General features: G+C 37.4%; 1 protein-coding gene across 2 annotated transcripts; it reads left to right on the top strand.

The window, feature by feature from the left end:
• The first annotated feature begins 2,783 nt into the window (after positions 1-2,783).
• Positions 2,784-25,477, top strand: LOC113008765 (solute carrier family 4 member 11-like). Of its 2 annotated transcripts, none has more exons than XM_026146491.2 (20): positions 2,784-2,954; positions 9,446-9,496; positions 10,242-10,319; positions 10,678-10,721; positions 10,924-11,143; positions 11,253-11,334; positions 11,426-11,549; positions 16,168-16,377; positions 17,795-17,879; positions 17,959-18,084; positions 18,173-18,286; positions 18,915-19,047; positions 19,322-19,395; positions 20,225-20,495; positions 21,828-21,934; positions 22,465-22,630; positions 22,787-22,960; positions 23,297-23,492; positions 24,132-24,301; positions 24,772-25,477. In XM_026146491.2, exons 1-20 carry the CDS (start codon positions 2,894-2,896, stop codon positions 24,836-24,838), a joined length of 2,553 nt encoding a protein of 850 aa, XP_026002276.1. In that variant the 5' UTR covers positions 2,784-2,893; the 3' UTR covers positions 24,839-25,477. The 2 variants fall into 2 exon arrangements, with proteins under 2 accessions (XP_026002276.1, XP_026002269.1); XM_026146484.2 differs by lacking the exon at positions 2,784-2,954 and adding an exon at positions 6,091-6,302.
• The last annotated feature ends 1,024 nt before the right edge of the window (positions 25,478-26,501 follow it).

Genomic DNA, 26,501 nt, shown 5'->3' with positions numbered 1-26,501 from the left:
CAGTGACCTTCCACTCTTTTGGTCCAAAGAACAAAATGAAAGGCACCCAACACCCAAAGATGAGCTTTGGACTGTCCTTCAAAAAGCTAATTACAAAAAGTGTTGGAAAACTAAGATGATCATACCAATTATAGGCTTTCAGGCTTGTTGGAATAGTAGTCTAAGGAGCTTGGAAAGAAAACGACTGCACTTCTTGGGCTGCTTGGAGAAAATTCTCCTGTGTTTCTTGGATAAACCTGCTACATAAGGGATAAAAATGTTGTTTCGTTTGTCATTCTGTTTCTTCCAAGTTGGTGTCTCACCTTCTTTCCTGTCTAGCTTTGCTGATTCAATGAAGACCCAGTTGGGATAACCACATATTTTAAGAGCTATCTGATGATGTATGTATTCCTTTTCTTTCTCTTCTGGCTTTAGAGGGAACGTTTTCTGTCCGGTGACAGCTGATAATACATAAGATGACATGTCATGACAGTAGAGCTGTGCAAGTAACTTCATAACAGAAACAAATGTATTACTTCATCAAAATATATTTTGAAATACTCTGTCTTTGCCTTTTAGCCCAAGGACAAAACTCCAAAACACAACCTAAACAACATAGTGTATGCTGTGCAGTGAGGATGCTCAGACCTGTACATTGGAGAAACCAAACAGCCACTCCGTAAAGCATGTCACAACATAGCAGAGCCACCTCGGCAGGACAAGACTCAGCTGTACATCTGCATCTAAAGGACAAAGGTCACTCTTTCGAAGATGCCAGTGTTCACATTTTGGACAGAGAAGACAGATGGTTAAAACAATGAGTGAAAGAGGCCATTTATGCCCACCGTGACTGTCTTTGAACAGAGGCCATGGCTTAAGACACCAAATGTCAGCCACGCAGAATGCAGTTTTGAGGCCCCTTCCCAGGTGCCCTTAACCCCTACTCACATCTTGCATCAGGTGACCTCAACAGGTCACATGACAGGTTTAGACAAGGTCTCACAATGGTTCGACTTGAAACCTCAGCTGATAATGACCCCCGCCCTTTTTGGTTCATGTGATGAGGCACATGATCAATGGTTGGTCATTGACCCTCTTAAGGGACAGCTCCCTTTTTTTTTAACTGACGAAACTTCTCGAATGAGAGTTAAAACATCTTCAAGAATTTTAAAGAAGTCCAGTCGCTTTCTTTCGAAGCTCCTTAGACTACCATGACCTGGATGATTGAGAACCTACACATACCTGTTGGAATAGTACAGTCTCAGTTTTAGCCCTATACTTATAGTTCATTTCTTGTATTTCCATGTATCATTGGACCTATTTCAAATTAATGAGTGATAGCTCAAAACACTCTGCTCTGTTAGTAAAGCAGGTGGATGATTTGAACCCTGGTTCATCCAGCCTACATTTCTGAGTGTCCTTGAGCAAGATAGTGATGAATAAAGGATGATGAAAACATTGTGTTTTCCTGACAGTTAGAAAATGCTTAAAAGCATAGAAAATAGTGCTGTATGAATGTGTGTGCTCAGTTAAAGACCAACAGTGCTATAAGTACCAGTCAGACTCAGACTAAGTTGTGACACCTGGCTTTATTGCTACTACAATTGTATTTCTAAAATATTTCTACATAAGAAAAGGTCATTTTTTTCATTTTACAGTTTGTACATGTATGTATGCATGTTGGCAGACATGCACTTTAGACTTCCTTGAACTTTTTTGTTGTTTTTTTTTTATTCAGGCAGTTTTGATGTAAATAGCACTATTCTGCTGCAATCAAATCATTCTGGATAATTTGTAATGTAGACTCAGCCATGAACAGCAGGCAAGTAATTGGATAACTTGCTGTGAAAATGCTTTCCTGAAGCAATTTGAATAGTGTTAGCAAGTTCAAGCAACTTTGGAAGAGATTTTTTTAAGTGTCCTCTTCATTTGCTTAAACGTTTGTCCCCCACACAGAGGAGGTAAGAAAAAGACTTGAAAAATTAAGATAATGTGGAAAAAATTTAGTTAGTACTCTGTTTTATGGATCTGAGGTTTGTTTGAAGAAGCTCACACAATAAGTTACAAATTACACATGACGGTAGATGATTGCACTAAATTTAGCTCCATTGGTTTAGGAGAAGAGCTTGTAAGAGGTGAAGTCAAGGATATTTGCTCATTTGGTCCTTTTGTTTGCAACTTTGGATTATTGTGCCTTGTCCGTCTCCACTGCTTGCTTAAACAGCTCCCAAAGTGTGGCCACGAAGAGCTGCTGAAAACTTGGACTAGACTAGACATACACTACTCTGAATTTGGATAATATGGGCTACGGAAACTATTTCCCTAGTAACTGCTTTAATTAGTTCACAACAGTGAGTAGCATTTGGCACAAAATAATTTATACGGAATTTATATGTATACTTAACATATGCAATAACTTTTTTTTCTTGGATTACAAAGATTATGAATATAAAAACATGAACTAACACATGCCAATATCTACAATAATAGAAACCTTTAAATAGTGCTAATGAATGCAGAAGTAGAAATCCTTGGTTTGAATGCCTGTGATGTTGTAGTGAATCATACATATAAACACTTCACTGGGGAAAAAATAGTTTGAAGTCACTGTTTAACAGCAGTAAAACTTTTACAAAGCAGTCATGTTAAGATGGCAAAGAGTCCCAGTTTGCGTTAAAAGTAGTTTCATTAAATATTCCACCTTCCACATGATTTTATGCACTTAGAACCAACTCGTCTCTGATTGGCAGAGAGGGCATTAAGGTGCTATGTGTAGTGACCCAACTCTCTTCTACCTGTGGACCTGCTTGCAAGACCATTCAAGCTGCAGCTCTTAAAAAAACAGCAACATCTTCCAGTTCTCCTTAAGTTTTCTTTGCAATATCATTACCTTTTCCTGCATCACAAGAACTAAATGAAGAGCAAAAAGGAAGAACGGGAGACGTCAGGAGTCATCGTGAATCAGTTTGCAGATGGTAATGATCATCAGACTGTATGTGGATCAGAGTTTTATGTGTGTTTAGTACTACTACTAGTACTCTTTGCTTCTGGAGCACCAGATGATGGGACATACTTGGTAAACTTTTTTATTTTCACGCATAATAATTTAACCTTAGCAGATACTATATTCTGGCTGTCATTATAATTTGATCAGTGAGAAATCTTGAATTTAGCATACCCAACATTTTAAACAGAATCCACTTATTTAGAAATATTATTTCTACCTAACATTTAGCAGAAAATAAAATCAGAGTATGTGATGAAACACCACTTATTCATTTTGCCTGTTTGGAAGGATGACGGTTTTTTGGTTCCAGACTCTCATTATTGTAAATATGTAAATGTTTGTATGACTTTGTTATGTCAATGGTGACAATAAGCATGTGATAATAACACATTTTTATCTTTAAAACCACAAGTATTGATTAAAGGTCAACAGGAACAATACAACAAGAGACTGCAAATAGTACTTCATACGTGTGGTAGGTGTTACAGAATCAGCACGAAGGAAGTTTTCCAACACAGTTTAATATGCATAAACACACTCCACATGTGTGTCCACATGTGAGTCTATATTTAATGTTTGACTATTGCTCCTACTTTCATGCCTTCAGTTATACATTTATAGCTTTAAGTCAGCAAAATATTGTCTCTCATAGGCCATCCAGTACTGAATTATGAACCTGCTGGAACTGCTGTTCACAACAGGCATTTCTGTTCAAAGGTTTATCATGATGAAGCATTGTGCTTATTTCTGTTATAAACACTGTGTTTTTCGTTGAACAATGCTTATGTGTTTGTATTTGTATGTTTCCCCACAGTTATTTCCCTCAGGGTGCTTGTGGGGTTTGATTAATGGTTCACACTAGAGTAAGCCAAGCTCGTTTACTTGCGGTGAACCCCTTGACCACAGAACATTAGTTTATTAATGCAGTATTTCATTGCTTTCCTGGGTGCTGTGTTAGTGACTGTTAATGTGGTGATGAAAGGTCCACTATGCAGATCTTTCTTCCTTGAGCAGAAGTGTAAAGTGTTGAGGATCAGTTATTTAGGTAAGATGCAAAGAGTCTTCTGAGTAGACCTTATGAACTGGAAATAAGGATTTTTTTTCTCTGTGTTCTGATGTGATGCTTATTTGAATTGGTAAAATCTCAATAATATCACTTTATTTTGCAGATTTTATTTTGCAAATATGGCATGCGTGAAAAGTTTGTTCAGTGCATAACTGATATAGATAATTGACAACTGATTGTTAAAGGCAAGGCAATTTTATTTAGAACCCTTGTTTCATACTCACACTACAGAGGCAGATTCATGGTGCTGCAAATGAACAACATAGTGCAGCACAGTTCAAAGTTCAAACAGCGCAGAACACAATAAAAGATTAAACATCTACTTATGATCAAGGTTTCAGGCCTTTGAGCTTAATAAAAAAACAACAACAAGCAAACAATAATCATTTATTTCCACATAGAAATTCAAATTAATTAAAGGTAGTTTGTAAGTAGTTGCAAAATAGCTTGTAAAAAGCAACAGTATGACTTTAGTGGTCAGGTTAGACATTAACACTTGAGAATGAATGAGGAGTACCCTCTTTTAGCCACTTCTGAGAGTCTCAGTCCTTTACAACATGCAGAATTCAGTTTGCTATGAAATCCCCTACAGAATCCCAGCCTTGTTGCTGCCATGCTGCTTTAACACCAGACTCTGCTGCCATCTCAAGGCAAATGAGGGAATCACTTCTTCTTCCTAAACTGAACATTAGTCTGAAGCCAAATTCAACCAAGAACACAACAAACAAGTGATAGATATTAGATATTCTCAGAAAACATCGAATCTTATATACAGCTCATTACAAAATATACATCTCAATATAAACGTTATTTATGATTTTGGAAACGTTCATTGCAAATACATACTATAAGTGCAACTTATAAATATTAACTAAATATTCACTCTTATTATTCCAAATTCTGCATCTGTACAATGTCAGACAAAGGTATTCTATTCTATTTTATATTTTCAAATATTAAGTTAATTACAGAATTATATCTTTTGGTGTCAAGACACTACTTTTGCATCATTCGATTTTATTTCTAAACTGTCATTGAGTATCTTCATTTCATAACCAGCATGCAAGACACGCTTTTAAATAACTGCCACATCTATCTGTGAGAATAAACATCATAAGTTGAGTTATTTTACACTGTAATAATATATAATATACTGTACTGTTATTTTATATCGTAAGTTTATAATATGGTTACTTAAACCTTAAAACGGTTCTTTTTCACAGCTTTTGCCAGGTCTGCTTGTAGCAGTTAAGAGGATTTCCCAGCAGTATGTGCATATAGATAATTAAAATAAAGATGTAGATCCAGAATAAAGGGTAAACAAGTAAACTTTCCCCTCAGAATCTACATTAAAATAATGAAAGTGATTCTTATAGTGTAACTAAAGAATCTTGAGCATATTTTTAATGTTGTGGATCAATAGTTTTAACACGGGTTATTTTTTTTAGTGTCTTCATGTTCTTGGATGTGCATCAGATTATAAGGAATAATTTGAGCAGGTGTTGTGGAAAGAAATACGGTATGCCAGTGAGGAATAAAACAGTGTCCTGTTGTTAAACAATGGGAATTTGAATTTCTGCTGAGTCTATGACATTCAATAACAGATGTACAGGACATGTATTTCATTACCTCGGCTGCAAATGCGATATTTATATTTTACTGGTCTCTTTAAATGTTTCAGCCTCTTATAACGAACATTTGTTCACTTTTTCCTTGACTGATCTGTCAGAACCGGTTTGTGTACAATCTAAATATTCCCATTGTTTTTTTGTATTTATATGACATTTACAAAAAGAGACATGCTATTTGATGACTTTTGAATTGTTTATTGGTTTGAATGATTTAACCTTTTAAAGCTTACATCACGATGCTGAAAGAGTTACCTATGAAAATAACATACCAAAACCCTAAAATTGCCTTTTTAAAAGTTACTTGGAATATAGTCCATTTCATAGGCACAAGGACCCAGCAGAAACAAGCACCTCTCTCCCCCTCATGCTTTCCCTTTCTGCCCTCTCTCTCCCTCTTCCAAACTCGTGTGCTCCCAGAGGAGGTGCAGGGAGGTAACGTTACATCAGTATGTATGTATGGGCGTGTGTATAAAAGACGTGGAGGATGATTAGTAAATGCTGACGAGCAGAGCAAAGATAAAAGATTATGGGTTGAGCTTTGGAAAACAAATGACCTAAAATTTAAAAAACCCCTGGAGAAACATGGAAGACAAAAAGGTCCTTACTTTTGTGCCCTCTGGTAAGTTTTACAGGAGTGGAGTGAGGTGAGGAAGTGAAATGTGTCAAACATGTGGAGGAAGCCGTTTTAGAGTGTATGTGTGAATGTTTCTTTCCTGATTCTTTTCACTTGTGGTTACATTTTTAATGTCTTCTTGTTGTTAACAGTAAAACTACAGAATAGGAGAAAGATGCTTTCATTGCCCAGAAAGTGAAAAGCAAAGCACATGGGTCAATATTTACAGTATGGCAATAAATGATACACTCATCTGCCATGCAGTGCTTTAATAACAGACCTGCAAAAATATTTCCAGCACCAGTTTTAACTCTGTTGTGGCACCAGGAACAGTTCAAGAAAATTATCCAAGTTCTATATTTTTTCTTAGTGAAATTTGGCTTTTCTTTACAAAATAGTTTTCCTCTCTAATCTTGCAGAGTCTGTACATCATCCAGTGCCCTAAGATGACTATTACTGAAAACAGGTGCTATATAAAACATTTGAAAAGAAATCTACTGAAGTGTATGGGCTCATGTTAATGGTAACACAGTTCCACTGGCTGATCTGATTATTAGTGATTATTATTAATTAGTAAGTGTTTATTACAAGCCAAAATATGTCTAACATTAAAGGTACCAATATCTAAAATGGGACAATTCTCTTTGTGACCTGGAACTTACTTTCATCATTGCCATTAATATGTTAATTCCTACTTGAATTTTCTCAGGTCAAGGATTAAGAAGATTATCTGGTAGAAAAATGTCTAATGTTCTAATCTGGCAAATCTCAAGGTTTTCCATTCTCAGCTCTTCGTTCTGTGGTTGTCGTTGGTGATAATTTCAATGTCAGAAAATCTACCAACCTCAATAACACCCCTGATGCTCGACTTTAGATTATTACCTAAAGGCTTCCAGGTTTTCTATAATTCAGCAGAACCTTCTTGTAATGAATCAATTTGCTCTTTTAAGATTAGTACCACATGGCAAATAAATTCTTTTGAAGTGAGCAAAACCTCCTTTCAGTCAGATACTCAGGTTGGTATAAATTATGTAACTGTAACTGTACTGTTGGTTTCTAATGTTTGCATATCCAGCACATTCACTGTGCTGGATATGCAAACCGATAAAGATAACCTAATATCTTTATCGGTACCCTTTGAGGTGTTGATGTGGAATGAGCGCTAGTTCCTCCTTCCTGTTATTTATATTATAACAAAGCATATGTCTGCATTGTGAACCACAGTGTACACACTGTTCATGGTACAGGAGCGTGCATCCACCATGGTCAAATTAAGTCTCGATAAGATTTTGCTTTAGCAGCAGGTGTAGTAATTCAGTGTATTTTATTGAGTGGTGCATAGGAGGATATCATTAGCTGACCTTCTTATTTGATAGACAAGCTATTATAAGTCCTTACATGTGAACACCATGGTCCTTCTGCTTTCATAGTTTGACCTTGTGCAGTTCAGCACAGAGTTCTCAGATTTGCAGCTCAGCATACTTGTTTCCAGAGACCCAACAAGGATTCTCCTGTTTCCTTTTTCACAAGGACGTAGCCTGCTTGAAGTCTACAGATGGCAGTGTGGCTGTCTGTAAGAATAAATCATATGTTATGCTTTAAGACTTACAGATTTGGTTCATGAGATAGACCAATAACAGATAGCAAACGATGTGCAACAACAGAGGGGTGATTTGGCACGTCAGACTTCAAAAACTGTAAAATACAATTTTAGATTCAAACATAGCGAGAAAAAAATACTGAAAAAATTCAGATAAACCAGCGATTGATACAAGGATACCAAACAAGCTGCATTAGCACTCTTAATTGTACTTAAACACAATTTTATTTTGAGCCAAATGCCAACACCAGCATACTACTATCCTGATGGCAGTGATATCCTGCTTATAAGGCATAATGGTCATTTTTTGTGGGGGCCGCTAGCCATAATAGATGATAAGCAAGAAGCAATAATAGACAAGCATTTCTGTCACTGACAATTCAGCCATTTTTTCCTTAATTTTTTCTTCCCCAAATGTCATTTATGTCCTCACCTCAGCTTTCAGTAGGGACTAATCGGAAAGTGATGCCATTACTCCTTTTGTTCACAATATTGATAAGGAATAGTTGAGCATATTTACAATAAACCTGACATTCATGTTTTCATGAGGCAGTTTCAGAGGTCACATCCACACACTGTCCTGGCACAGACGGCTGTGTAGTCTGTGTGGACTCCTGTGAAGAGGAGGAGGCCTGGGAATGTTCTATCTAATCTGCTTTGAGATATAGCCTTGCTCGCAAGCCCCTAGAGCCAAACAGTGCTTCAGGCAATGAAAACTCATCTGTACAGCTGCAGCCGTGTCTCACAGATACATGACCGCCAACACAAACATCAGACACAGCTGGCACTAGATTTGTTCTGTAACCGAGACTTCACAGATCTCTTTTAAGATTCCCAGGTTCTTGTCTTTTTTCCCCTCTCTCTCCACAGCATTACCATAACTTGACATAAGCTCCTTAATTTTCATAACAGCATCACATTATTTTGGTAAATCTGGAAGTAATTGTGCTTAGACGCGTGTGCTCGCTTTGTTATAGGAATTTGTAAAATGTGTATACAGAATGCACAAGCATGTGCACAGAAAAAAGTGAAACTGATTGTTGCTCTGGTGAAAAGCCACTGTTTTTGCATGTTTGAGTCCAGTTTCGCACAGTTACCATGTTAGCTGTGTCAAACATGTCACTCAAAACAATTATAAAGACTTTCCTTTATTATCATTGAAGATGTTGTGGTTTCAGACATGGTTGTAGTTTTGACTGAAGAAAGTTGATATCCTTAGAGGTTCTATTAACAACAATTCATGTTAGCCAGTAGCAGCTTCTGAAAAATGTGCTTGATGTGTAAAAAAGAAACATATTAACACTAACACGATATATTAACACTGCAGTTATTGTGCACTTACATAAACTTCATTATCTGAAAAAATATTAGTGATTCAAAATAGTTTATTCTGTGCTTATAGCGATGTGATTCTAACTTTTCCATACTGCACCTAAAGAACTGAATGGCAGACAGTACAAACAGTGATGAAAATCTTTAATATAAAAGACTGCGCTTGAAGCTGAGCAGGACATTTTGTAAACATCATATTTGTTCCTTCCATCCACAGCGGCTCCACCCACAGAGAGGCCTAACAATGGCTACTTTTTCCAAGAGATGGGTGCGTATTGCTTTTTACAGCAGACTTTTGCTCTTTTATGAAGTTCAAGTGATCTGCACAGTAACAAAGATGATTTTTCCCTCAGGACGGTGGGGATCGTACGCGTCTAAATTTATTGTATCACTATTATTTATGCAGATGTCTGTTCTTCTCTCTGCTCACTGATGACCCATTTCACATGCTGGTGGGCACAGCCAGTCTGTTCGCTGTGTGTTAATTAATGAATAAAAAACAAGACAGATGATCTCTGAGTCAATGATGGGAAGAGTGAATAATCATAGCTCAAAGCTTTGCCCGTGAAGGGTTAATTGTCTAATTCTGAGGCCATTTTTTCTTCCCCCATAAAACTAGCAACTGAGAAGCCATATTTATCTTCTATACAATGAAGGACTTTACGAGAGGCTGCTGTTGTTATATTGCTGCATGTCTGGTTTAAGGGTTTTTTTTATTATTGGCAGTCTCTCTCTCCCTCTCGTCAACAGATGGTAGACTGGTGGGAGGGCAAGATAAATTCTCCCTTACTGGAGGCATTGTTAATGTGGCTAGCATAGCATCTTAACCTTGATGCAAAGAAGAGGTTTTATCTTAGTGTGATTTATCTTAATAAACACGGTTGTATGATGACCTTTACAAGTCAAACAATTTTACAGTGAAAATTTATTTACTGGATATTATTGAACTCCTCAGTTATATGTAATGTATGTACTCTGGGACTTTGTTGCACTCATTTATGTTTTGTTCACAGAACTGAGGGATGGGGAGGATTCACCTACTACCAACAAGGACCACATTTATGACAATGAGATCCAGATTAGTCCTTCAGGTCTGCCTTTTTGAAATTTGCCTTCATTCTGTTCAATTCGATTTTATTTACATAGCGCCAAATCACAGCACTTTGCATTGTAATGTAAAGACACTACAGTAACACAGCAGATGGAATTATTTAGTCTTGTCTTGTTTACTTGTCTAGGATTTGAAATCACATTTGACTCCAGCCTCTACCATTATCAAATCACGTGTGGCAGCTTTGATTCAAATAAAAAAACATTGTTGAAAAATCCGGAGTGAAGGAAGGAAACCTTTAGAAATATGAAAGAAAAGACTGTATTAGAGCAACAGTTTGGTGATACTAAGACAGTCTTTGCATATAAACGTAATGTTTTGTGTTTCTTTTGCTGAAGATCCTGAAGGACCTGGACTTGGGCTTTTAAACACAACAAGAAAAGTAAGATTTACTTTTTTGTATGAATTTTTTTATACCATTACTTACTTTTTTCTTATCTAAACCACACTGCAGCAGCAAAAGCAAATTAAAATATTTTCTTTAATGTAACTGAGACAGCATCAGCAACTTACAGCAGGCAGAAAACGATACCCTCATTTCATTCATTTGCATCCATGATTTAAATGTTCTTGCTTCCCACCAGTATGTTAAGCCCATGAACTTTGAGGAGGAAGTCCGCGCCCACAGAGACCTGGACGGCTTTCTGGCCCAGGCAAGCATCCTTCTGGATGAAAAAGCTGCCACTCTGGATGAGGTGCTAAGGCGAATGTTAACTCATGTTGTGGTCGAAGGCCGTGAGAGTTGGGATGTGGATGAGATCATGAACTCACTGTTCACAGACGCAGGAAGGAAAGAGATCAATGGTGAACGAGCATGTTACCAAAGAAGTCTAAATCACTTGATTACATTAAAGGCAACTAGAAAATGAGCATTTAGTCTGATTTTGCTGTTTATTGGATTATGCTTCCACAGTTCATCTTCTGTCAGAAACCATTCAGGGTGTGACGGCAACTTCTACTGGCATTCATTACCAGCAGTCCTGGCTTTGTATTCTGTGAGTTCATCTCCTGTTAAAGCTGTCTGAGGTTTAGTTCATGTCTCTTCTTGGTTAACTGATTTCAAATAATAAATTTCTTTGAATTCAGCTCGAATGTGAGGAATCTGCAGAGACGTCATGTCTGCATCACCCGCCTGGAGAGGCCACAAAACTGGGGTGTCAACTGTTGTGAAGCTCGCTACGTCGTCCTTATCCTCGCTCCACCTAGAACAGTAAGGTCAAATTCTCCACTCATCTTCTGAATATCATCTTAATTTTTTCTTAATTTGTCGATAGCTTACTTGTTGCAAGCAATTACTGTTTGCTGATGACTGGCCATAATATTCAGTTGCATAGACTGCATGTAAAAGCCTGATGTAGCCACTGTTACGTCACATATTGGCTTACGGGCTGCTGTTTGGAAGCCTTGAGTTTGTCGTTTTGGCCTCTGTCCATCCTCTTATCTTATCCTATCAGGGTTGCAGTGGAGCTGGAGCCTATCCCAGCTACCATAAGGCGAGAGGCAGGGTACACCCTGGATAGGTTGGCAGTGTGACGCAGGGTTAACACAGAGACAGAGAGACAATATACCATATTTGGATGAGTTATATGTCTCAATTCTAAGATGAAACTGAAAAGAGAATTTGTAACATAGTATAATTTCAGGAGGGATTTTGGTAAATGGTATTTATTAGATTTGACTTGTGATCCTATACATGAAGTTTTTAGGTAATATAGTAGATAATGCTTCAAAATTCAAAAACTTCCTAAACACGTGGCTAGAGATTTTGCCCGGCAAGCTTGATTGCTAAAGTTCATCCATACTTTCACTCCATCAGTGCAGCACACAGACACAGACACGTGCTAGTTATGCCCAATAAACAGCTCAGGAGGCCCAATTTGAGAGGTCCAGTTCATCAACATGAATCAGTTGATGTTATGCCTAGAACATCTGGGAAGTGACAGCTACAGTTGTGGACATTTGCCTGTCACTCAAAGAGGCCACACCCCTAATAAAACAAATATAAAATTTACTCTTGTATCATTTTCATTCTTAACTTAAGAATTAACTTTAATTTTTTTTGCCAACCTCAAAAGGCCATTTGAGGAACTTTGTGTTTGGTATTAACTAAATATTCAGGCTTTGACATAAATCAGCTAAGTCCACATTTATAATAATAATCGATTATTTATTTTGACAGTCTGTTTATTGATTACTTTTTTGGTCAGTATTCACTGGCTTTCCATGACGTTTAACTTAACTCTTCACTTTTCCTGACTTATTACAGACCAAAAAAGAGTCAAGTGAATAAACAACACAATTCAATTCAATTTTAAAGGACTTTTAATGTAAAAATAAAAACGACATGCTTCTAATGGAGAGATGTCAAACTGTGTTTCATTGTTCTTGTAACAGTGACAATAAAAATCTATTTTATTTATATAGCGCCAAATCACAACAATAGTCACCCAAGGTGCTTTATACTATAAGGTAGACCCTACAATAGAGAAAACCCCAACAATCACATGACCCTGTATGAGCAAGCGATTTGGCAACAGTTGGAAGGAAAAGCTCCCTTTTAACACATAGTGGTCACTACAGTGGACAGCCATTCAAAGCATTTGTATTTCTTGTACTTGTGTCAGTGTATATTGGCACTTCATACCAAAGTCATAAGTCAAACTGTATGTTGTCCACCGAAGTGGACATGTAACAAACTGTGTACATGTTTTTAAAAAATGAACTTTTTTCATGCTAAAGATGAATAAAAATCCTGATTGAGGTTGTCATAATTTATCCAAAGAGTTATTAACTGTAAGAAACCTCCAGCAGAACCAAGCTCAGGGAGGGCCCTAATAACCACACTCATTTGTCCCCTAATCCCACTGTTTCTGAAACACTAAACAAAAATGACACTGAATATTTAAAACATGTGTAATACATTATCCTCACAAGTCAAATTTAAAAGAAGCCCTACTAAGTATTTCAGTGTTTTTGCTATATTATTAAATGCAAAAATCACATGTGATAATTAACATAATAACACAACATAATAACATCACCTAAATTATCATTTAAATTGACAGAAACTAACAAAGCCAAACTTTGTTGTTTTTGTTTTGTTTTGTTTTAACATTTATTTATTGGTTTTAACTGGTTTTACATGATACACCGTGGACATAAAAAATAAAAACAAAATAAGTAAATAAAAAAAAAACCCACAACAACAACAAAAACAACATAGTAATAGTATTAATAGTAATAAACAGAAGGGAAGAGCAGATATACAAATCAAGTTAGTGCTTCAGGCCGTTAAGTCCACAGTGTGCACGCTGCAGTTCTCCAAAAAAGTTGTAGAATTTAGACCATATCGCCCAAAACCTGTCCAGTTTATTTCTTAATGCATAAGTTATTTTCTCCATAGATAGTATAGATGTCAGTCCATTAAGCCACTGAGATAGTCCACATATTTTTTGATTTTTCCAACACATAGCAACAGCGCTTGGATTCCAAAAGTCCAGTCGTTAACAGAGCTCTGTTGTTTGGGTATATATTTAAAATACATATTTTAGGATGAAGTGGAATCACGTCACCAGTGATTTGACTCAACAGATTTATTACCTTTTCCCAAAAGATTTTCACATGTGGATGCTCCCATATACAGTGAAATAAAGTGCCTGTCCACTCCACACTTAATACAGGAGTCTGGGATGTTTCAGTTAAAATGATGCATTTTTGACGGAGTAAGATATTGTCTTGTTAACCATTTATATTGAAGTAGTTTAGATTGCACATTAATTGTTTGACTCTGGGCCAAGGAGCATGATTTATACCACTCATCATCAGATATATCCATTTGCCTCTAAAATAGACTGTGTTGATGGAATTTTCCATAAATAATTTGTACAATGCAGAAACTCGGCCTCTCCCATTTAGATGCTTTATAACTGTGCTCTCTAGAGAGGAGGAGGTGGGGATTTCTAAGCTGTTACCTTGTGTGGTTAAGATAAAATTTCTTAATTGAAGAAATGTAAAAAAATGTTTGACAGGAATAGAAAAAGTACTTCTAAGTTGTTCAAAAGACATAAGAGTATTATTCCTAAATATATCAGACACTTTTCTTATACGTTGATCGAACCAAAATTTAAAGCCTGCATCCGCGCTACCAGGAGGAAAGCTGTTATTGTCACGGCTCTGGGTCAGTATTGACCCAGCATTCTGAGTTCTGGTCTATTTTTGAATGAACCTTTTGTTTCTCTTGTGTATTGTTGATGATGATGATGTTTGAGTTCTATGTGTTATATTCGGTAGGCCTGCTTACGAGTCTGCGTCTGTGTCTCTGTCTGTCGTGTGCTTCCTGTTTTATTTTGTAGGTCTGTGCCTTATGTCAGTGCGTTCAGCTTTGTGCTCTCCCTGTCTCGTCAGTGTAATCAGCGTCAGCCGTGTCTCCCAGCTGTTTCCTCTTCGCTCTGTTCACCTCTTGTATTTAGTGTCTGTGTCTTCCCCTACTCGGTGTCGCGTCGTTAACGTCTTCTGCCCTCACTCCCTCTGTGTGTTCTTTTTGCCAGCCTGCCAACCTGTCTAGTTATTCGGTACTCCTAGTTTAGTTAGTGTTTTTCTGTTCTGCTTCATCCCAGCAATAAAGCTGTGTATTTTGAGTTTCTTCTTCCTCCTTGAGTCCTGCATTTTGGGTCCTCTCTTCCTGCCTGCCTACACACAGCCATGATAGTTATTTCCAAATATGGGAGTAAACCTAGACAGTTGTAACATTTCTCCCAAGTAGTTATGTGTTTCAAACCAGATCGTTATAGTGTTTTTTAAAAAGGGGTTCTTAGTTTGCTTATTTAGTGTCTTCCTGTCGGCTGAGTAAAGATATAAGTTCGGGGGACTTTGGATTTCTGTAGACTCCATAGAAACCCACACTGGAATTTGCTCATTAACAAAATAAAACATTGCCGCTCTGATTTGAGCAGAAGTACCACTTTAAATTTGGAAGTTGTAAACCCCTCTTTCATAAGGGAGGTTTAGTAATGAGATTCTGAGTCTTGGTCTTCTGTTGTTCCAAATAAAGTTTCGGAATAGTTTTTGCAAATCTAAAAAGAGTTTGGTGGAGAGAGAGGTACTGATTGAAAAAAGGTAAAGATATTTTGGCAAAATTGACATTTTTAGTATATTAATACGACCAATTAAAGATATAGGTACTTTCATCCATCTATTTAGAAGTGTAGTAACTGACGTTGTTAAGGAATTATAATTGGATACCAGAATATTTTCAATTGAGGGAGTTAATTTCACACACAGATAGTAAACCCATGTTCAGATAGCAGAAAGGGAGTGTTGATTGGAGGATTTTGTCGTTCATTTTAATTCAAAAATAATATTTCGGATTTAGCAAAGTTTATTTTATAACCCGAAAATGTACTAAATGTATTAATGAGACTTAATATGGATGGTATTGATTTGTTTAAATTAGTGCAGAACAGGATCACATCATCTGCATATGGGGCAATACGGTGGTCAGCATTACTTTAATTCCTGATATGTTTTTATGATTCTGAATTGCCATCGCAAGAGGCTCAATTGCCAAGGTGAACAAGAGAGGTGACAAGGGGCACCCTTGTCTAGTTCCACGATATAATCTGAATGGTGCGGATAAAAAGACCATTAGTTAAAATCTCTGCTTGAGGGTTGGAGTATATCAACTGAATCCATTTGATATCTGTTTCCAATGCCAAACCTTTTCAAAACTTCAAATAAGAATGGCCATTGGATCCTGTCGAAGGCTTTTTGCTGTGAATCAGAGAATGCAGAGAATGACATAACATCAACTTTGTTGTTCTGTTTTTTAGAAAAGCACCAAGACAGCCATTGAGGTGGGTAGAACATTTGCAACAATGTTCTCTGGCATTTCCTTCAGACAGAAGCTTCTGGAGACAAAGACCGAAGAGGAGTTCAAACAGGAGCTTGTCAACCACCGACAACAGCTCTCTGTAATCAGTGATAAACCGGTCACAGAGGAAGTGGAGGACTCAGACCCACGCAGGGGCAAACCACTCCAGGTAAAAATAAGTAACCAAGAGAAACATATGTGTAAATCTAGCTAACTAGTCACATAAACAAATTTCTCTACTGAGTGTTAGGTTGTTTTCAGATGTGGAGACCACCCCCGCGTTTCCCTGTTATTCAGGCATATGTGCTGCAGTAATATAAAGTAGTTGAGCCAGAATGCACAATAAAGGCTGAAAAAGCAGCCAAGTCTTTGATGGAAATGTCAGCTGAACGTGTGCACGTCCATGTATGTCATTAAGTCCAGTTTCTAAATTAAGATGAAATGTGTTTGTTCAGCACGAGGTGGGAGAAAGGAAACACCGAAGCACAGTTAAGCGAAAAAACATGTAATAGGTTGTAAAAGACTTAAGTTTACATCAGGTTGTGGTTACACCTGATGTTCTGACTGCTTTCAAAACAGCATTTAAGGATAGGCTTGCTGCTACCAAGCCTATCCTACAATCCTAGAATAGTAAAATGTGAAAATAAACATTATGGATGCCAGCACCTCAGTTTTATATCGTATATCAGCTAAATTCCTTCTGAAATGTCTCCACTTGGATCATTTTTAAATACAAAAGTCACAAAGATAAATTCAAAGCACAAATGTGAATGTAATTTTTTTTAAATACATTTTTGTGGTAATGGAAGTCTATGTTTGTGATCGCTTTCACGTCATTGTTTTTTTTAAAGGAGAAAAAGGGTCTTTTCTAAAACACCAAGAATATAAGAAGAGAAGAAATCCAGTTTTACTTCCAAAATGTCTGTCTATTTAAGAATCTGGTTTCATGGAAGCAAATGCTATCAACAGCTAGTTTAATACACTTTTTCTCTTGTTGTTGTTTGTTTTTTAAGTGTGTGTTTTGGATTTGATACACCACACTTGTATCCTCAGATTATTTTTAATAATCCGTGAATGTTGAAACAACTGCACCACACGGTGAAGGATCCAGGGTCATTTTACATGAAGGCCAAACCCTCTTCTAGCCAAATAAACATTTCACACATAAGTGCAAACTCCTGGTAGTTTTTGGTGTATTTATAATATTTATTGTAATGATAAAGTCACATTATTATGTCCACTGGGTAGTTTTTTCCCTTCTAATAAGTCTTCAAACTGACAGATACATTACTCAGAATAGCTTTCCAGTGTTCATCTTCTCACTGATACCTAAAGCAACATGCGTGAACAAAGTCTATGGCATTTATGCTGCCTGTACTTTTAATGATGTATAAATCATGGCCACAGTGTACCAGCATAGTTCAGACTTCTGTACAGTAAATGACTGCATGTTTCTGGTTTAGTTCAAAAGCATATCACATTCACATTTCTGATACATTATGCATTCAGTTGTAATAGCATTATATTATGTCACATTATATTGTCACAGCTTCAGTGGGCCTGACTATGTCCTACCTTCTTCGCAGTGCACAGATTTCTTCAGATTTGGTAAGGGTGTTTATGAGGACTTCCGCCGCAGGCTGCCTTTGTACCCCTCAGACTTCACAGATGGTAATAACAATTTCCTTCACATTTGTTTTGTGGATTTGTTACTGTGTAGCTTTAGTAACATTTTGTATAATTCAAACAGGTATAATTGGAAGTGACCGCTCTCTCTTGAAGTACACCACCACTGCGATTTTCCTCTACATTGCAATTCTACTGCCTGCCATTGCCTTTGGTTCACTGAATGATGAAAGCACAAGAGGAGAAATAGGTATGGGATTTTTCTTTACTCTTAATTTGGCACACAGTATGTTCAACAGCTTTAATGAAAAATACGTATCTGTTTCATTCATTGAAAGATGTTCAGAAGACCATTGTTGGCCAGAGCATTGGAGGAGTGATCTATGCTTTGTTTGCTGGCTCGCCGCTTGTCATTCCGCTGACTACTGCACCACTGGCCATCTTCATAAGCGGTACATTCACATTGCTTGCTACGATTTGGATGTCAGACTATAGAAGTTAGATTTTTGAATAAGTAACACTTATTTAATGACAAATAAGTCATACAATTAGTTTGCTTTGAAGTTTACATGGTGGGATTAGGTGCAGCAAATGAGGTCAGAGTCAAGCCTGATGGCTAACATTAGGCAGCATAAGCAATCAAATGAAGTCATTACTGGGCCACAGCAATAAAGAAATGAATGCAGTCTGAAATGACTCGATGTAACTCATTATCACATCCTTTGGTTTAAATGTTGGTTTGCAAGGATCCACTCAGAGAGACTTATGACTAACCTCTACAGACCTTTGCAATCTCGTTTGACTAAAATTTATTTCAGGATTTGTTTTTTTTAAACACCATCTCCAGTCACCACAGACAGCTGTTGTTATATAAAAAAAGACTCCTGATAATCTACTTCATACAACACCTGCCTTGCATATAATTTATACAAACAGTAGTCAGATCTGAGAATTGACCATTAAAAATGAAGGTATTAATTTCAACAACTCGCTAAGCAATATGTTGTCACTTAAATAGTGGAATGCTCTTGAAATTAATAAGCTTTTATGAGTTTGTGTGTGTTATTGTATAATTTGCAGTCATCAGGGGTATTTGTGATGACTACGACCTCGACTTTGATGCTTTCTACGCCTGCATCGGTTTATGGAACAGCTTGTTCCTCATCCTCGGAGGCTTATTCAATGTCAGCCTGCTGATGAAACTCTTCAAACGGTAAATACACGCTCGCAAACAATATTTGTTACTATTAAATATCACAGACAGAAGGCCACTACTTTTGTCTAAACACTGAAGTGAACTGATAAAGGCTAATCTGTTATTACTTGTTGTTTTCAGCTTTAATCAGTAATTTTCTTTCATTCTCTCGTGCCATTGTAGCCATAATTTTCCACTGAAGTTAATGTTTTGTCTGTGCTTTGGAAAAAACCCACACTTTTGATACAACATGAATGATCGCACCATGCTGCTTGCTTCTCTTTTCTTCCAGCTCAACAGAAGAAGTGATTGCATTGTTCATCTCAATTGCATTTGTTGGAGATGCGGTGAAAGGCACAATCAAAAGTGAGTCCAACTAATGTCAGACTGCCACAATAAAATCTTTTTAGGAAAAACAAGCAAATAGTAGAAACAGAGCAGTATTCTATGAGGACATACAGTATATAATATTAAGGAAACATTTTTTGTGAACTATTATTTTTGTGTTAAGTTTCTGTAACAAGTCAGGAAAAAATAGCTAAACATATCTAGGATTCTTAAGAATTGTTCTTCTGAGCCTCAGGCTCTTGTAATTTTCTGCCAATCGACTCCAAATTGAGCAATGCTTGAATAACTGTAAATATGTAGAGAATGACTTAAAGGTGATTACGTTAATCATCTGTTACATTTGTTAAATACTAACTGTGTGGATGCTCTATATCAGCGGTCCCCAACCCCCGGGCCTCGGACCGGTCCGTGAGTCGTTTGGTACCGGGCCGCGAGAGTTGAGGCTCAGGTGTGAAATGTCTGGTTTTCAGGGTTTTTATCGGTTTCCAGCGTTATTTTGTTATCCTTTTTATCGTTAACTCGGTTTTCCTGGGTCTTTTACATGTGTTACGAATAAATCTTCTTTTTTTCGGTACCGGCACTGGTTTTATTTTGTTGTGTTTATCCGCGACACCTTAAAGGCCGGTCCGTGAAAATATTGTCGGGTATAAAGCGGTCCGTGGCGCAAAAAAGGTTGGAGACCGCTGGTCTATATTACATTTCCTGCTACAGACTTTAATAAGTTCCTGCAACTGTGGGATGTGTTCCACTAAGATCACATACAGCTATATCTTGTCTTCTAGTTTGTCTTTAGTGACATATCTTTTTTCTTCTTCTTCTTCTTCCATCTTTCTACTCCACTTTCTAGTTTTTCACCATTATTACCACGGGCCCATTCTCACGACCACAAACAAAACACTGGTGCTTCAGCAGATTAATGAGATTCTAGACAGTGCAAAAAACAAGACAGACACCCCACTGGAGCATCAAAATGAGACCAGGGTGATGTCAGGACATGCAGAGTCAATCTTCCTGCCTGAGTCTTTGGTGTTATGCACAAGAGAAAGACCCATCCTCTGTCTCCTGCTCATGCTGGGGACTTTGTGGCTGGGTTATACACTCTACCTCATCAAGAGGAGGTAATGTTTGTTCACTTGTTGTTTCACATTATGGATATCTGAACCATTTTATAGCTTATTTTATCGTATCAAAATATATGTAGTAAGCAGAGGTGCAACTCTAGTTTTTTTTCTCCTGGGAACGCATCTTTATAAAAGAACAATAAAGTGTCACCAGGTGGAAATACCACATTAAAAGTACAAGTGAAATTTGAGCCTATTAAAAGCAAACTGTGCTTCAGTACACTTTACACGCAAGAGAAAACAATATTTCAAAACATACCAAATACATCAGGGGAAATACTCTGTTTCAAATGCTGCCCAAAGCAGACTCTTTTCCATCTGGAGTAGCGAAGCCATAAAAATGTCATGTCGTGAATATTTTAGTCAGCTGAACTGCAATAATAGAAAGATGGAACAATCAAATGTGAAAGATATATGATGTGATACAACCAGAGACGCTGTATGAGATATAAAATGGACTGCCACATGTTTAACACTTAGTATTTAAAGCAGTAGGATGTACTGCAGTATAACAATGTTACTCTTTAACTAATAACATGAAAGCTGTGTTTTAACTGTCGTCCATTTTATATTCAGAATTTTAAAAGTCTGCAGGACAAATTTAAACTCTGTTGTAAGCAATGACAGATCATCATGTGCAGCACTTATGTGTGCAATACTGAGAGGAAATATTAAAGTTATCAGGAGCTTTACTCCACTATGTGTAACTAGACTGTTTGCTGCTTTTACCTAGTAGTGATTTTAAGCCTGGGTTTAAATTAACAAAGGGAACTGCAGTTGTATAATGTAGTAGATACTTAGCTAGTTACCTTTATCCAATTCAAAAGAAGCCATGTAATTTATGAGACATCCAGCCAGGATGTCCCTAGAAGAGCTTGAGGAGGTTGCTGGGGAGTGGTTTGGGCATCTCTGCTTAGACTGCTGCCCCCATGACCTTCACCCAAATAAGCTGAAGCAAATGAGAAGATTTGTGATAGTTACTTCCACTTCCCCTCATGCTTGCTGCAAATAGGTTCACATAACGTACAAAACAAGGACAAAACGTGCATCCCAAGACTGGATTGCAAGGTTACAAATCATGTGCAATGAATTTCACCCTGCAGTAATATTACTGGAATACGTGAGTTAGATATATGTGACTCTGTTATCATGCATTTCTATATCTGACTCCTGGGACTTCATTGTTCTTTTTCCCTCAGTGGCAGCTTTCAGCACTTGACATGAATTATTTCCCAAACACAAAGAGTAACTGCAGTAAATGTGCTGTAAAACTACTTGTAGAAGTCGAGTTGCAAAACGCTGAAATATTTCTTGCTATTTTCCCAACAGCCCGTACCTGAATGACAAAATCAGAGAGGTGGTGTCTGACTGTGCTTTGCCTGTGTCTGTGCTGATACTCTCCTTCACTGGCTCCTACCTTTTCATTGACATACAGCGTGAGTATGGATCTTTCAAATGAAAGAAATGATAGAAGAGTACTTCAGGGATAGCTCAGTAGGTAGCGTGGTTGCCCCATGATCGGAAGGTCGGGGGTTCGATTCCCCTTAACAGCTACCCTGAGGTACCCCTGAGCAAGGTACCGTCCCTACACACTGCTCCCCGGGCGCCCAATGGCTGCCCACTGCTTCACTGAGTGAATGGGTTAAATGCAGAGAGCAATTTCCCCACGGGGCTCAATATAGTACAATAATGTACCCTTTCTTCTTCTTGAGGCTTAAAGTCACAACCCTGGCACATAACGTTTTTCACTGTTCATAAATCCTCTGTTGAAAGGGGAAAACATTTGCTTCAAGTGAACTTTAAACCCAGTCTGGGGATTTTGTGTGTGTGAGAGATAGACACAGATTTTAAGCTTTGCTTTTAAAACAGAGGCTACTAGCAGAAAGGTTAGTTCAAGCAATTATTTATTTTTTGTTTTCATTGTATGTTTGTAACAAGCTTTCTGTAAATGTTTTGCTTCTATTAGTTCCCGTGTTCAGTGTACACGATGGTCCGATCTTCAAGTTCCCTCCATTTGAAAAGCTGTCAGGAATGAATGCACTGAGTGCAGTTGGTCTGGGGTTTCTACTTGCTTTGCTCATCTTTATTGACCAGAACATCGTCATTTCACTGACACATGTGCCGGAACACAAGTACGAATCCCACTTTATGTTTGAGTTCTAAGCTATGAGAAGAACGACACACAGCAGACCCTGTGATTTAAATGTTACCTTTACAGTATTTGGTATTGATGCTGTACCTTTACTGACAAACCACTTTAAGCTTACGTGTGTGAACATCTATACCAGGTTGCTAAAAGGCACAGCATTCCACTGGGACTTAATGCTGACAGGCTTCATTAACATCCTCATGTCCTGTCTGGGGTTGCCATGGATGCACGCTGCTTTCCCACATTCCTCTCTGCATGCCCGTCAGCTTGCCAAAGTAGAACAGCAAGTAGAGAACGGACACCTCTACACGACGTGAGTAAAGTTAAAACGAGGTGTGCTCTGACCGCACGGAAAGCACCAGCTTTTATGAATGCTTTTAACACTCAGTTTGAAACCTTTGTGACAGAGTGTCAGTTCAAAACTAAGCAGAATAACAAAATGGTTACTGTATGTAGTTTAAAGAAACTCTGGCTTATCTCTGCAGCAGACGTAGTGTGCATAGTTGCCCATAAATTGTTTAATACGTCAGTGATCCATTTAATTTCTATCCTTTCATGTTGGATTCAAAAGCTGATCTTATGCATTAAAAGATATAAAGATTGTTCTGGGTTGCTCAAACAACTCATTCCTCTCTTTTTGTCCTAATAGCATCGTTAGTGTGAAGGAAACACGTCTGACCTCACTGGTGGCCAACATCTTGATCGGCCTGTCCGTGTTCATGCTGCCCATTCCTCTGCAGTGGATTCCCAAGCCTGTGCTCTATGGGCTCTTCCTTTACATCGCAGCCACTTCACTTGACGGAAATCAAATGGTGGACCGCATGACCCTCCTGCTAAAGGAACAGGTGGATATGAAGCAGATAAGAAGAGTGTGGTTTACTGATCCTGTTCCTCATTCTAGTTTATTGTCTCTTTGTTTCCTTCGTATTGATTGAACTTTACAAATGATAACCAGTAGCAGTGTAAGAAACAAAACAAATAACTAACTAACAAATAAAAAGCAGAAGAGTGAAGAAACTAAAATCCAGCAGAAAAAAAAATCACTCTTCTGGGGAAAGAAAAGGAAACAAAGATCTCTTGTTATCACATGACTGGTCCCACTCTTGTTATATCACAGAACTTTCATATGATAAGTGGGTGCACACCATAACAAGAACAACTTGTTTTTAATGGAAAACAAAGTTATTTTTGTCATAAGAGTTTATCATGGTCTGGTTTAAATAGACAAAATATAGTACAATAACATGGCACATTTTTGCATAGCAATGAGTAAAATATAAAGCAACGCACTTCTGAAAAAAATGCAAATGTTGCATTACAATTCCAGAGCTTACAGGAGTATTTAGCATACCTTTTCTTCTCAAATGGTAATTTATACTGCAGCAACAGGTGTGCTGTTATATACAAATCTTGGCTTGAGAGGGGTATTATAGTTAATCTCACTTAAAACATAGTTAATCATATCTTATTCTGTCTCTGTCTAGACCTCCTATCCTCCCACTCACTACATTCGGCGTGTGCCTCAGAGGAAGGTCCACTACTTCACGGGGCTGCAGATAATCCAGCTGATCATTCTGTGTGCATTCGGGATGTATCCTCTGCCCTACATGAAGATGGTTTTCCCCTTGCTGATGATCCTGCTGGTCCCTGTCAGGTGAGATAACCCAGGCCAACAGGGGGCAGAGTGGGAACATGAAAATCTGCATGCATCCTTATCTGCAGCTCATTGGCACCTCAGGAAACACAATTTTATGGTCCCATTTTTGCAATTAGTACCAGTTTGTGTTAGAACAAATGCAGTACAACACGACCTTCTTAAAAACAAAACAAAACAAAATTAAATGTTTTACATGGAAAAAGTAGCATTAAACCTTTACTTTCTCACATTAAAAAAAAGGAAGAAAAAGGGCACTGCTGCGTCTGCAGTTATTTTTATCATATTCTACGTGTAGAAAGACACTCTTCCCACTGAACCCCCCACCACACACACACACACACACACACACACACACACACACACACACACACACACACACACAAGAAGTGATGTTCTTACCCTAAGTACTTGAATATTTGTTGTTTCCTTGTAAATAATACACGCATTTTTAATGTGTTTTCTCTCAGGACGAGCTTGCTTCCAAGAATGATTGAGGCCAAGTATCTGGACATCCTGGATTCACAATACATGTAAAACTTTAAAGCAATTTCATGACAAGATTCAGTTTCTCCAGGAATTAATTATCTGATGAAATAAAATTATTTGGACTGCAAGATTTCGCTATCATTTATAACCATCCTTTTATTTTTTATTGTTCATTGCAAATGTAACTTAAATGTAGCTGACTTTACTATGGAAAATCACTGCATATTTGTTGTATGTAACCCTTTAACTTTAACACGGGTTTTCATGCACAGATACGTGTTTCGAGTAGCCCTTGACAATGAGTGTAATCCCTTTAGAATTAAGTGGAATTTCAATTTTTAGCTTAAATCACAGTGGTATTATAGAATTAAATCATATAGAATAGTTTTAAGGGGGTAATTTTTCACAATTATAGAGACAAGAAGGAATCATTATACAATGAGGACTAGAGAAGCTTCCACCTCCTCCTGAAATGAAAAATCATCAGAAGAAAGTGAAAAAAGAAAAGAAAGAACAAAGAAGAAAAGCCAAAGACAAGAAGAACAAAAAGAAAGCAAAGAACTGAACTACAAATAAAAACATATAAATTAAATTATTCACAGGTAATATGAATAGTTTATTGTTACTTCTGTTGTGTTCAGTTTTGGGTTTGCATATAAATAATAAAAACCACATAATTCTATTGGACTCTGGTCATTCACATTGATCATTTTTTGTACTTTACTTATAGTCCTTTTAAATGTTTGTGTAAGGAAAAAAAAAGTTTGACTTGGCTCCATGATTGTGGACCTTTGGTGGACCTTTGCCCTGCAGTGTTTGCTGCTGTGTTTTTTCTCTTGTAAGTAGAAAAGAAAGAGTAGTCCTTATCACATTTTTATGCCTAACATAAAAGAACAATTGAAACTTACAACATCTGCGATGCGAACCAGTATAGTGCACAATAAATGTGTAAAAAAAACAAGGTTAGCTACATAATGTGGCCCATGCTACTAAGGCTAACGCATATTTACTTTATAAAATGAGGAAATTTTAACTGTTATTTCCACAAAAATACCTGGAAATTGCAGACTAATTCAAATTAATTACATTATAATTCATGCCTCTTTTCTGTAAACTATCTGGCAGTTATGCACTACTTACAATAATTACATACTACTAAAGATTATTTTTGAACTGCTACTACTTAAACACAACTTATAATTATTATTTTCCCCCTGTAATATACCTAGTTACACGCTGCTAAAAATGACTTATGCACTACTTAAAATTACTTACACTGCAGATTTTTTCTTCTTTCCAGTAGTTTAGTGTATCACTTGTATGTACATGTTTGTTTTATTACATGGTATAACCAGGTAAAATACATGGAAATTCTAGTTAATTCTAGGGAAAATCACTCTTAGTTGCAGGCTGTATCATAAAGTGCTAGGGGAACCTAAAATTGCCATGTCAGAGGCTTTCAGCTCTTGTGCCCACAGACCAAAACAACACTTTATATAGTTACTTGGAGGGAACCAGTATTGCCAAAGAATATTGGCAGGATTTTCTTTGCAGCCAGTGTCTTGAGTTCTCATTTGCAGACATTACAGACACACGTGACACTGCACAGGTTTGGAACACAAACCCCATCAGGTCATTGAAATGTGTTTTTCAAAGCCAGTTGTATATAGACTGTACAATATTCTTATGGATGAGTCCATCAACAGACCAA

The sequence above is a fragment of the Astatotilapia calliptera genome, chromosome 2, assembly GCF_964374335.1.
Source record: "Astatotilapia calliptera chromosome 2, fAstCal68.1, whole genome shotgun sequence".
In the NCBI taxonomy this organism is placed as follows: Eukaryota; Metazoa; Chordata; class Actinopteri; order Cichliformes; family Cichlidae; genus Astatotilapia; species Astatotilapia calliptera.
This window is presented reverse-complemented; position numbering and strand designations above follow the sequence as displayed.

Coding starts and splice junctions, on each gene's coding strand:
- LOC113008765 (XM_026146491.2), top strand. CDS start 2,894: ATGAAGAGCAAAAAGGAAGAACGGGAGACGTCAGGAGTCATCGTGAAT. Junction 22,961..23,296: donor AACGGACACCTCTACACGAC/GTGAGTAAAGTT, acceptor TTGTCCTAATAG/CATCGTTAGTGTGAAGGAAA. Junction 23,493..24,131: donor CCCTCCTGCTAAAGGAACAG/GTGGATATGAAG, acceptor GTCTCTGTCTAG/ACCTCCTATCCTCCCACTCA.